This window comes from Rhincodon typus, chromosome 8 (genome assembly GCF_021869965.1).
Source record: "Rhincodon typus isolate 14 chromosome 8, sRhiTyp1.1, whole genome shotgun sequence".
Classification (NCBI taxonomy): Eukaryota; Metazoa; Chordata; class Chondrichthyes; order Orectolobiformes; family Rhincodontidae; genus Rhincodon; species Rhincodon typus.
In genome coordinates this window covers 45,928,621-45,942,209 of record NC_063339.1, presented here as the reverse complement: position 1 = coordinate 45,942,209, position 13,589 = coordinate 45,928,621, and the positions used below count along the sequence as shown (strand labels likewise).

Below are 13,589 nucleotides of genomic sequence, written 5' to 3'. Positions count from 1 at the left end.
CACATTGGCAGATGTGCAGGTGAACATCTGCTTGATGTGGAAAGTCTTCTTGGGGCCTGGGATGGGGGTGAGGGAGGAGGTATGGGGGCAGGTGTAGCACTTCCTGCGGTTGCAGGGAAAAGTGCCGGGTGTGGTGGAGCTGGAGGGGAGTGTGGAGCGGACAAGGGAGTCACGGAGAGAGTTGTCCCTCCGGAAAGCAGATAAAGGTGGGGAGGGAAAGATGTCTTTGGTGGTGGGGTCGGATTGCAGATGGCGGAAGTGTCGGAGGATGATGCGTTGGATCCGGAGGTTGGTGGGGTGGTACGTGAGGACGAGGGGGATTCTTTTTTGGTTTTTATTGCGTGGACGGGGTGTGAGGGATGAGGTGCGGGAGATGTGGGAGACACGGTTGAGGGCGTTCTCGACCACCGAGGAGGGGAAGTTACGGTCCTTGAAAAACGAGGACAACTGAGATGTACGGGAGTGGAATGCCTCATCCTGGGAGCAGATGCGGCGGAGGCGAAGGAATTGGGAATAGGGGATAGCATTTTTGCAGGAAGGTGGGTGGGAGGAGGAGTATTCTAGGTAGCTGTGGGAGTCGGTGGGCTTGAAATGAATATCGGTTTCGAGGTGGTTGCCCGATATGGAGACAGAGAGGTCCAGGAAGGGGAGAGAGGTGTTAGAGATGGTCCAGGTAAATTTAAGGTTGGGGTGGAAGGTGTTAGTGAAGTGTATGAACTGTTCGAGCTCCTCGTGGGAGCACGAGGCGGCACCGATACAGTCATCAATGTAACGGAGGAAGAGGTGGGGTTTAGGGCCGGTGTAGGTACGGAAGAGGGATTGTTCCACGTAACCTACAAAGAGGCAGGCGTAGCTTGGGCCCATGCGGGTACCCATGGCTACCCCCTTTGTCTGTAGGAAGTGGGAGGAATTGAAAGAGAAGTTGTTGAGTGTGAGGACGAGTTCGGCTAAGCGGATGAGGGTGTCAGTGGAGGGGGACTGGTCGGGCCTGCGGGACAGGAAGAAGCGGAGGGCCTTAAGGCCATCTGCATGGGGAATGCAGGTGTAGAGGGACTGGACGTCCATGGTAAAGATGAGGTGTTGGGGACCGGGGAATTGGAAGTTCTGGAGGAGGTGGAGGGCGTGGGTGGTGTCACGGACATAGGTAGGGAGTTCCTGGACCAAGGGGGAGAAAATGGAGTCGAGATAGTTGGAGATCAGTTCGGTGGGGCAGGAGCAGGCGGAGACAATGGGTCGACCAGGGTATTCAGGTTTGTGGATTTTGGGAAGGAGATAGAAGCGGGCAGTGCGAGGTTGGGGAACGATGAGGTTGGAGGCCGTGGGTGGGAGGTCACCTGAGGTGATGAGGTTGTGGATGGTTTGCGAGATGATGGTTTGGTGCTCAGGGGTGGGGTCATGATCAAGGGGGCGGTAGGAGGAGGTGTCGGAGAGTTGGCGTCCGGCCTCGGCGATGTAGAGGTCAGTGCGCCATACTACAACTGCACCTCCCTTGTCCGCGGGTTTTATGGTGAGGTTGGGATTGGAGCGGAGGGAGCGGAGGGCTGCACGTTCTGCGGGGGAGAGGTTGGAGTGGGTGAGAGGGGTGGAGAGGTTGAGGCGATTGATGTCTCGACGGCAGTTGGAGATGAAGAGGTCGAGGGAGGGTAGGAGGCCTTGGGGTGGTGTCCAGGAGGAGGGGGTGTGTTGGAAGCGGGAGAAGGGGTCAGTAGAGGGAGGGTTAGGTTCACGGTTAAAGAAGTAAGCGTGGAGGCGGAGGCGGCGGAAAAACTGCTCTATGTCCAAGCGTGAGCGGTATTTCCACTTTGGCAATGAAGGTAGCTTACTTACCAGCTAGCTGTCTTAAGGGGATAGAGGAGTGGATAAGGTGCAGATCTTAAGATGGGATCCTGATGGCCACCTTTGTGTGCGACTGCATCAAGCTGTGCATTAACACTTGATATACCCCTAATATACAGACCTTGATACGCCCTTTAATGAAACCATTATATCGAGTTTTTCTAAGTGCGCAGCTATAACTTATTAATGATTAATTCTAACACCTACCCATGATACAAGCCTATGGTTTCCTGTTTTCTGCCTCCCTCACTATATACTGGGTTCTTCCTGTCCCCAGTGTTGCAAGGGATGAGTCTGACCTTTTTGCCATGGATGCCCCAAGTAGCTGGACTGTTCCATATCACCCGTTCCTCGTGGAAAACTCTCCAGGAAAACACCTTTAACCACAAATCCATCAGGAAGTGGTCAGCATGTAATGTCCTCAGAGCTCTGTGGGCAACGAAACAGTTGGTAGTAAGAAAATAGTGGATGAAATTAATTTTTTTTTTGATTTTTGTCTTCACTCTGGAGTTTAAAAGAAAACATTTTAGTAATTATTGTAAATCAGGTATGAAAGGGAGAAAGGAATTTATTGCAATTATAATCACAAGGGAAGTGGTACTAAACAAATTGATGGAGCTGCAGGTTCAGATGTATTTCACCCTAGGATCTTAAAATAATTTCTAATTAGGTAGTAGTTGGACTGATGTTAATTTCTAAAATTCCCTTGATTTATGAAAGGTTCTGTTAGACTGGAAATTAACAAATATAACCCCTTTATTCAAGAAGTGAGGGAGGTAGAAAACAGGAAACTATAGGCTTTACTTGTATCTCAGGGTAGGTGTTAGAATCAATCATTAGCAAGATTATAACAGCGCACTTAGAAAAACTCAGTGTAATTGGAAACAGTCAGAATGGTTTCATCAGAGGGCAATCACATTTAACCAATTTATTTGTGTCCCTTGAAGGAGTAATGTGCTGTGGAAAGAGGGGAGCTGTTAGACAATAATTGGTTTTCCACAAGGCACCTGATAGTCAAAGGTTATTGTGGAAAATAAAAGCCCATGGTGTGGGGGTAGCATATTAGCATGGATAGAAGATTGGCTGGCTAGGAGAAAACAGAGAGTGGGCATAAATGGATTTTTGTCTGATTGCAAGAATGTGATGAATGGAATTGCATAGGATTCTGTGCTGGGACTTCAATGTTTTATCATTTACTTCAGTAACTTAGCTGAGGGTGACAAAGGTGTTGTAGCTAAATTTCCATATGACACTAAGGTAAGCAGGAATGCAAGTTGTGAAGAAGACCTAAGGAAGTTGCTGATGATAGAGAGGTTGAGTGAGTGGACAAAAATGTGGCATATGGAGTATATTGTAAGGATATGTGAAATTTGTCACTTTGGCAGGAAGAATAAGAAAGCAAAATGTTACTTAAAGGGAGAAGAACTGCAGAATTCAGAAGTGTAGAAGCATTTAGGTGTTCTAGTGTGTAAGTCACAAAAAACTAATATGCGGACACAGCAACTAAGCAAGAAGGTCAATGGTTTGCTATGCTTTATTATGAGAAGTAATGACCATAAAAGTAAGGGTGTTATGCCTCAGTTGTACAGGAAATTGGTGAGACTGCATCTTCAATAATGTGTGCATTGATTTGGTTTCCTTATTTAAGGAAGGATGTAAATGTATCTGAAATGATTAAGAGATTTACCACATTGATATCTGGAATGAATGGGTTATCTTAGGAGGATAGGTTGGACAGGTTGGGCTTGTTTGTGCTGAAGTTTAGAAGAGTGGGGGATGACTTGATTGAGAGGTATGAGGTCCTGAATGATTTTGACAAGGTGAACGTGAAAAAGATGTTTTCTCTTCTGGGTCAGTCCAGGACTAGGGGCAATGTTTTAAAATTAGGTGTTGTCCTTTTATACAGAGATGGGGAGATTTTATTTTGCCCGGTATTGTGTGATTTTGGAACTGTGTGTCTCTGAAGGCAGTGGAGCTGTGGTCATTGAATATTTTTAGGACGGAAGTGGATAGATTCTTGTTGGGCAGGGTGAGATGTGAGTGTAGAATTCAAAACACAAACAGATCAGCTATGATCTTTTAGATGTCATAGCAGGTTTTGAGGTGGGAAACTTGCCTAATTCTGCTCCTGTTTCGTATTACTCCATCAGCAATGATGCATATTAATGATTTGAAATATTTTTCTGTATCCTAATTGACAAATCTGACTGATTATTACAGAAAGGTATCCCAACATTTATCCATCTTAATTTACTTACTTCTTCTTAATGGATACATTTCTTCACCTTGTAGACTGTTGTGGGATACTAGATTGATTGTTAGCTTAAAAAAAAGCTAATCTTACTGTTTCAATGCATTATTTTATGATGTCATCCAGACAATGTCGATTACGTATCTCCAAGTACTGCTGACAAAAGTCAGTGGTTGAACCTTGAGGAAATTTGTTAGTGAAAAATAAATAGCAATATTGACAATAATTTTCCCTTGTGCTTGTTCTTGATCTTTCTGCTTTCCATGTGTTCCTTTAATTTCACTCCCTTTGCACTTTTGATACATTTTGCGCATCTTTTGCTGCTTCTTGTGTCACCTATACCATTGAGTCACTCCACATCCCACAATGTGTATTATATTCATTACTATTAACTAGAAGAACTGCATGTCAATTGTTAAAATGCCAAACGTTGTTGCTGAACATTTTTACCACCAAAGGAGTTTCAGAGCAGAAGAAACCAGTATTATGAATGAATGGGGAAGAAAATGGCATGTTCAGTCATATATGCCACAAACACCACGTAAGATGATAACCATAAGGTACTGTTGATATACAGCCATTTATAATTGCATTTGCAGGTGGCCTATTTTCCAGGTATTATCCTGTTCTATATATACAGTCACTATGATACTATCTCAGACAGTATTGATGTTAATATTAGTTCATGTTTTGGAGGGTTGGCAAATTGCATCCCTGTTCTATACATACAATAATCTTTGCACAGGGACCATTAATTTCAGTTGGTAACATGACTCGTGTGGTTCAGATTAATATTGACAAACATCATCATTTGATTCCTGTACTGGGTGAGGTGGAGTTAGGAAATGCCTTCTTATTTCTGCTTCTGAGAGTGGAAGACAACAGCAAACTAGCACTGACAAAAGGATGAGCTGAGCAGATAATGAAACAAGGAGCCACCTTCAGGCAGTGTATGTGTGAAGGAAAGAATCTTTTCCTATTTTTGTATTTCTGTTCTTCAGTGTTTGCTATCTGCACATGGATGTGCTTAATCATTGTTGTTTATTTATTTAAAGGATGTCAGTTTTGAATTTGCTGATGATATATTCTCATGTTGTACTCTGAATGTTTCTTTGCTCCCAGTGAGAGGAACAAGGAAGCCAGTTGCTTCAATTTTCACTCCTTCAAAACTTCACCTTTGTTCTTAGAATACTACAGAATAGTTGATTAGTTATGTTGGTTATGTTGCCATTGATTGTTGTATTGCATTCAGTCATTTTAAGCTTGCAGGAAGGTGTGGTAGAGTATAACATTTCTGTTTGCAGTGTTCCTTGATGTTGTTCTTTGTGACCCTGGAAATGAAACTACGAGTAGAATGTAATGCTGGCTGAGGGAGTGAGGAATGATGTAGGCAGGGTCTTTATGTAGCACAGGGAGTGCATTGTTAAGTCCATAATATTGGGGTGGAAGCAGGACAGCAATGCTGACAGCACGCGTGGGCAGGGAATTTTAATGGTTTTGTGCATAATGAATTGAACTGGGAGCCATTAAATGCTACCTTAGTCGTTATGTTGATGGTGCATGGAAAAGGCAAGCTTTCAGTTTTACAACTGCTTAAAGCTGGCAGTGAGCAGAAGCAACAGACCTCAAGGCTGTGGTGACTGAGTTAGAGCAGTCTGTCAGCACTTGGATTCTTTTCAAATAGGGGAGAGGAGGCTGAGGAACATTGCAGCGGGATGGAGATGCACTGAGGGAAAGTCAGATAACGAAACGAAGTTGAGGGGTCATCTGAGGGAGGTCAAGTGCAATGAAGAGAAGACTGAGGGTCACTGAGAGAAGGTTTGTTGCAATTGAAGAAAAGTTAAATGTCACTTCAAGGAAATGCAGTGTGACTCTGTGAACAAGATTAAGGTGAGCTCTGCCAAGACCAGGGTGAAAACTATTCAGCCACAGAGTCAAGATCTTTGATGAAGGCTAAGTCCCCATTGTAGGATATACTTTTTCCAAGGTCTGCCCATTGCAAGACTTCTGCAGGCATAATGGACATTGTAAACAAGGAGCTTTGAGTGGAGGAGGAAGGATGGAACTGGGTATAGTACAAAAGGGCTGTCACCTGTGGTGGGGTCTGTTGCTGAGAAGCAACTATGGTCCAGTCCCATTCAGAGCAATGTTTAGCACTCCTACCTTAACCATTTGCAGATGGCAATGCCAATTTTGGCTGACGATATCCAGAGATGAGGTTACTGATACGTATGCTGTCCTTCAGGATGTACTGCAGTCCCTGGACTGGGAGGGAATCCAACACAAGGGGCTTTAAAAGTGGCTCATCTCAGATGTTTGGAGGCTCATGTCTGGCAGCTAACAAATCTCCTCCTTAAGAAAGCTAGAGAATTTGTGCTCTTCAGAACAGATTCAGAGAGCCAAACCAAATGACCTGGGCTTCAGTGTCATTCCCCAAGTATGTAGGGGGTTATCAACTATAATCAAAACTTCTTGAGACCAACCTGCAGCATTTATCAAAACCAACATTGATCAGCATTTCTGACATTGATGTGGTCTGTGACTGCAGGATCCATACCTTCCATGTTGTGCTCAATTCCCAGAGAGTTTTCTTGATCCATACGTTTTTTACAACTCCAGGTGTCAAAGCTCGATGAAGACACGTGCATGCCTGCGGAGATGAATTCTGGGTGACAGAGACAAACCTTTCAAAACTTGGCTGTTGACACCATTCAGAAATCGTTAGCCTCTGACTGAGATTCATGACAATGCATCCCATGGCTGTGCAACGACTACAATAGAATAGACTATCGCAATGTTGAAAATGAGTTCCACTGTCTGCACCACTCCAAAGTGTCCTACAGAGTGTCTTGAGGAGTATAATCTTTCATTTTACCCTGCACATTCTCTCACAATGGAGGGAGTTGACTTGCCAGTGATGGACAGAGAGGAGCCAGACTTATATGATGAGGAAGATGAGGGGGATGGTGACATAGAGCAGACAGACCTGCATATTAGGCTTCCAGCACCAGATGCCAGTACAATTTCTCTCATTACCAATAGATTCTAGCAGGTATGATGCGTTTCAGAAAGCAAAAAAAGTCCAGGTCTTACACCCGCAGAACCTCAGCAACTCCACCTAACAGCACTTCACGAATGTCCTCCAACAAGGTACTCCATCCTTGGCAGACAAATCATGGTGCTATCAGTATTCCTTGTTCAACCATGTCAACTTACAACTTACCATGCAAGTGATCATCATTCTGTTAAACAAATGCTAAGAACAACACCAATGTTGACCGAAGTGTAATATTTAGAGCCACAGAGTCATACAGCATGGAAACAGACCCTTTGGTCCAATCAGTCCACACTGATAATGTTCCCAAACTAAACTAGTCCCACCTGCATGGTCCATACCCCTCCCAACCTTTCCTATTCGTGAACTTATCCAGAACTCTTTTAAACACTGTAACTGTACCTGCATCCACTACTTTCTCTGGCAGTTCATTCCACACATGAACCACTCCGCATCCTAGGGAAAAGACCCTTGTCACCCTTATCTGTGCCCCTTATGATTTTATAAACCTCAATAAGATCACCCCTTAACCTCCTAAGCTCCAGTGAATTAAGCTCCAGTCTTTCCAGTCTATTTTTATATCTCAAACCCTCCATTCTTGGCAACATCATGATAAATTTTTTCTGAACCCCCTCCAGTTTAATAATATCCTTCCAATAACATGGCGTCAGAACTGCACACAGTACTCCAGAAGAAGCCTCAATGTCCTGTAAAACCCCAACATGACATCGCAACTCCTGTACTCAAAGGTCTGAGCAATGAAGGCAAGCTTGCTAAATGCCTTCCTAACCAGCCTGTCTACCTGTGATGCAAATTTCAATGAATTATGTACCTGAACCCCTGGGTCTCTCTGTTCTACAACACTACCCAGGGCCCTACCATTAACTGTAAAAGTTCTGTCCTTGTTTGTGTTAACAAAATGCAATACTTCACATTTATCCAAATTAAACTCCATCTACCACTCCTCAACCTATTGACCAAATTGATCAAGATCTCTTTGTAATCTTAGACAACCTTTTTCACTGACCACCATCCCACCAATTTTGGTGTCATCAGCAAACTTACTAATCATACTTTCTGTATTCTCATCCAAACCATTTATATAAATGACAAACAAAATTGGACCCAGCACCGATTCCTGTGGAAAACCTCTGGTCACAGGCCCCCAGTCCGAGAAACCACCCTCAACCACCACTCTCTGTCTCCTGTCGTTAAGCCAATTTTGTATCCAGTTGGCAAGTTCACCCTGAATCCCATGTGATCTAACTTTACTAATGAGTCTATCATGCGGAACCTTGTCAAAGACTTTACTAAGTCGAAGTAAACAATGCCTGCTCCTCTGCCCTCATCAATCTTTTTGGTTGCTTCATTAATTGCACAAAACCATGCTATCACTAATCGATATTTGCCTCTCCAGTGCATGTAAATCCTGTCTTTCAGTATCACCCATAACAACTTACCCACCGCTGATGTCAGACTCACAGATCTATAGTTTCCAGGCTGCTTCTTACAGCCTTTCTTATGGCACAACATTAGCCATCCTGAAGTCCTCCGGACTTCACCCATGTTTATAGATGACACAGGTATTTCTGCTAGGGGCCCCACAATTTCCTCCCTGACTTTCCACAATGTCCTGGAATTTATCTGCCTTTATGTTTTCTAAGACCTCCAGCACTTCCTCTTCTGTAAAGTGAACTGTTTTCAAAACATGAGTATTTATTTCCCTGAGTTCTCTAGCCTCCATTTCTTTCTTAACAGTAAAAACTGACGCAAAATATTCATTTAGTATCTTTCCGATCTCCTGAGTTTCAACACAAAGACAACCTCAATCTTTTAGGGGTCCTACTGTCTATCTGGTTGTTCTCTTGCTCTTAAAGAATTTGTAGAATCCTTTTGGATTATCTTTAACATTATCTGCCAATGCTATCTCATATCCCTTCTTTGCCTTCCTGAACAGCCATTGTGTGCCTATGTGCACTTTTGTTTAGGCTTTCAGTTTTGCTTTTGGCTACTATGATGTGGTACAACCACGATATTCACAGCTGAGGTAGAGGTGCACTCCTGAGTCTGAGGCATGTTGCTTGAAATTACCTTGGTAATTTGCAGATGATACAAAAACATATGGAAAGGTAGGTTGTGAAAAGGATACAAACAGTTTACAGAAAGTTATTGATAGTTTAAAGTGGGCAAAAAGTTGGCAAATGGAGTATAATGTAGGAAAATGCGAAGTTGTTCATTGTGGAAGGGAGAACAAAAGAACTTAATATTATTTAAATGGAGAAAACCAACAGAAAGCTGCAACACAAAGTGACTTGGGGGCATTTGTGCACAGAAAGCTAGCACACAGGGTAGAGCAGGAGATCAGGATCGCCAGTGGAATGTTGGCCCTTATTTCAAGGGGTTTGTAGTATAAGAGTAGGGGAATCTTACTGCAACTGTACAAGGTGCTGGTGAGACCACACCTGGAGTACTGTGAGCAGCTTTGGTCCCTAAATTTAAGGAAAGATATCATTTCAATGGAGTAAATTCACAGAAGGTTCACTAGGATGATCCCTGATTAGGATTCCTCTCAAAGGAGTTTAGAAGAATGAGAAGTGATCTTGTTTAAACATATAGGATTCTTAAGAGGCTTGACAAGGTAAATTCTAAGAGGCTGTTTCCCCTCGTGGGAGAGTCTAGAACCAGAAGGCATAGTCGCAGAATAAAGGAGTGCCAATTTAAGAATGAGATGAGGAGGAATTTCTTCTCTCAAATTGTCAGTGCATTGATTATAGGAGCTGGGAGGTCATGTTGCGGCTGTACAGGACATGAGTTAGGCCACTATTGGAACACTACTTGCAATTCTGGTCTCCCTGCTATTTGAAGGATGTTGTGAAACTTGGAAGTGTTCAGAAAAGATTTACAAGGTATTGCCAGGGTTGGAGGGTTTGAGCTACAGGGAGAGGCTGTTTCCCTGGAGCATTGGAGGCTGAGGGGTGACCTTGCAGAGGTTTACAAAGTCATGAGGGGCATGGATAGGGTAAATAGACAAGGTCTTTTCCCCAGGGTATGGGAGTCCAAAACTAGAGGGCACAGGTTTAAAGTGAGAGGGAAAAATTGTAAAAGGGATTTGAGGGGCAGCTTTTTCAGACAGAGGGTAGTGCGTGTATGGAATGAGCTGCTGGAGGAAGTGGTGGAGGCTGGTACAATTACAACATTTAAAAGGCATCTGGATGGGTATATGAATAGGAAGGTTTTAGACAGATATGGGCCAAATGCTGGCAAATGGGATTAGATTTGTTTAGGATATCTGGTTGGCATGGACAAGTTGGACCAAAGGGTTTTTTTCTATGCGGTACATCTCTATGACTCTATGTAAGTGTTTGGAACTCCTTGCCACTGAGAGCTGTGGAGGCAGAGTCCTTGTATATATTTAAGGTTGAGCTAGGCAGATTCTTGATCATTAGAGGAATCAACAGTTATGATGAAAGGGCAGGAAACTGGGCAGGAGAAACGTCAGTTCAGCCATGATCCTACTGAATGACAGAGCAGCATCGAGGGGCTGAACAGCCTACTCCTGTTCCTATTTCTTTTTGGTTCTTATAAATTTTATGTTGAGCTGTTTATGTGTTAAACTTTTAAGTACTTTCATTACAGAAGTGAATGCAATTCCCACAAAAGAAATTGCATCTGTAACTCCTACAGAAACAATGTTGCTGAGTGCTGAAGCAGCGAGTATGAAAATAAGCCAGGCAGTTACAGCAGATACCAGCACAAAACAGACCATATCAAGGAAAGATAACAAAATCTCTACAGCGGTGTCTGATGTTTCAGAAAGAACACTGCTTCTGCTACTGACAACCATTGTGCCATCTGTAGAGCCCACAGCACCTCCATCAAGTACAGCTGAGGAACTTGAATCAGAAGGTACATATATGTCTTTTATACGTCATGAAACTAACATGAAAAATGTAGAACAATACTGAAAAATTGAATATGTAGTATTCAACCTGGAAACAGTGCAGGTTTTGCTCTAACTAATAAACCATAAAAAAAGTACTATAAAAGCAGTTGAAGCATAGTTATTCTTTTGTTCCTATTTATGTGTATGGTCATATAAATAAGAAATTGGATATTGCAATTTGTAAATTGGTTCTTCACTCAAACTACATTCACGGTAGTGTACTTCAGATTTATTAGTATGCTGTAAATTGTTGCATTTGTGTTTAGTAGTTGAATGTAATACAAACTCAAACTAGATTATACAAAATTATTTTGTTACTACTTGATCTCTAGCTATAATAAACCTGGCTGAAATTCCATTAAAGTTAGTATGTTGATCATGTGAATACAATGCATATAATTTATTGCTACTTAATAGTTACTGTTAACTTCATAATCATACTCATTTGTATTGTCAATTTCAAACAATATTTCTTGTATTTGCAGTACTGACAAGTGCTAGTGATTTACTGCAACAGAAGTCAGTAGTCCCGATTGTAAAAAAGATATTTGCCACGACAGCAGCATTAAAGACTGAATCCAATGATACAATCGTGCAAGCATCTGCTACAAAAGCAATGGGAATGATGATGGTTAAGCCAATTAGCTCGTCACCTGAGTTAAGAGATAACACATGGTCATCCTCAGCAACAACTTTGGCACCTTCTTTCAGTGACACAGAGCCACCAATGTATACTTTGGACACAACAGAGTCAGAAGGTATCGCTGCTAATGTTGTTAGTTGTTGGCTTTAACTTTCGTGAGTATGCAAACTTTAACCAAACCTGCTACATTCTGCGCTATTTTGGAAATTCATTTTTCTTTCCTCCATTCTTTCCATCAGCCCTATTGACTCCCTGCATTTCTCCACTTTGCAAACCCCATCTCTGTTCTTGTGCATCTTACTTTATAATTCGTTTAATCAGTAGACTTGGAGAAAGATGTACAGGCACCAACAATTGATCTTCTTGCCTAGCATTGCAGCTGACTTAGAAATTCCACAGGAAGCCAACTTCATGGTAACAGAAACATGACTGGAAGTGCATTAGTGCCTTCCCAATTCTCACATGGAGACATTCTTTTTAACCAGCTCTGGTGGAATTAATTACCATACAGTCATTTACTTAGGATCTGCCAAGGTAGTTTGGGATTGGTTGGGTCAGGGCTGAATGGCTGGCAAAAGAATTGAATGATGTGATATACTTTGGTACAGTTTATCAGCTATTATGAAGAAACATGAAGTCCTGGAAATATTTCTTATGCAGCACACAGAAATATACAAAAAGCTAATGTTCTGACAACTATCTCGTGAAAATGGTGATATGTAATCCAGATGAACAGGACAACTTTAGTGAATGTAATAGCCAAGATAATATGGAGAAGAGAAATGGAGAATTTTTCAATTTTGTTTTTGTCCTGATTTTTAAATTAATTTTCCCTCTTGTCCTATTTTCGACCTAACCATCAATTGTGACTGTCTGTTGCTTGTTCTTCCTGCTCCATTTTGCATTGCTGTTTCAGTTTGTCCTATCTTTAAAATTAATTTAGTAAACTTTTCAATTTGTGCAATCTAACTTCTGCTTCAACTTCTTACTTTTCAATCATGGTTTTAACATTCCCATTTCAGTGACCTGTTTATATTGTACTTTAAAATCATCATATTCTTTCCCATTCATTCTGTTGTTTTACAAGAAATAATCTGTTCAAATGGTTTTTCAATATTTTTCAAATATTTTCATGCTCAGTTTCCTTTGTTGCACTTATGTGAATTTTTCTTTTCCTTCACTATTTCAAATTGCCACCTTTTTTTAAGTTAATGCTCTCCTTACTTTGAAAAACTAAACAATTTTTCACCTTCTATGTACTTCCTTGCCAGTGTTTTAATGTTCCTTCTCCTGAGACACCAAATGACCTATCAGTCACTCCAGAGTACTGAACAGTTGACACAAGTATTGTGTCTGCTTAGACTTTATTTCAGATATGATTCGATTGTCTCCATGTAGTGGACTGAGTGGCACAGGTAAGTGCCCATCCTGCCTATTATTTTCATTATGCAGTGGCAGAACCTTAGCTCCTAATAATAGTATACCTTGAAATCTGAACTGGCTATCACGCCTTCCATATGTGCCCTCATGCATGCCTCTTAGAAGTTGAATCAGAGATAATAGGAACTGCAGATGCTGGAGAATCCGAGACAACAAGGTGCAGGGCTGGATGAACACAGCAGGCCAAGCAGCATCATAGGAGCAGAGAGGCTGACGTTTCGGGCCTAGACCCTTCATCAGAAAAGGGGGAGGGGAAGGGGGTTTTGAAATAAATAGGGAGAGAGTGGGAGGCGGATAGAAGAGGGATAGAGGAGAGGATAGGTGGAGAGGAAACACATCAAGCAGATGTTCACCTGCACATCTGCCAATGTGGTAGACTTTCCACATCAAGCAGATGTTCACCTGCACATCTGCCAATGTG

At 42.2% G+C, this 13,589-nt stretch overlaps 1 protein-coding gene across 1 annotated transcript in view; it reads left to right on the top strand.

Moving 5' to 3' along the window:
* The window catches only part of armh4 (armadillo like helical domain containing 4), an 83,674-nt gene that overhangs the window by 7,117 nt on the left and 62,968 nt on the right, over window positions 1–13,589 (top strand). The window contains exons 2-3 of the mRNA XM_048600343.1: window positions 10,779–11,048; window positions 11,571–11,843. Of these exons, the coding sequence (XP_048456300.1) occupies window positions 10,779–11,048; window positions 11,571–11,843 (543 nt within the window). The remainder of the gene's footprint in view (window positions 1–10,778; window positions 11,049–11,570; window positions 11,844–13,589) is intronic.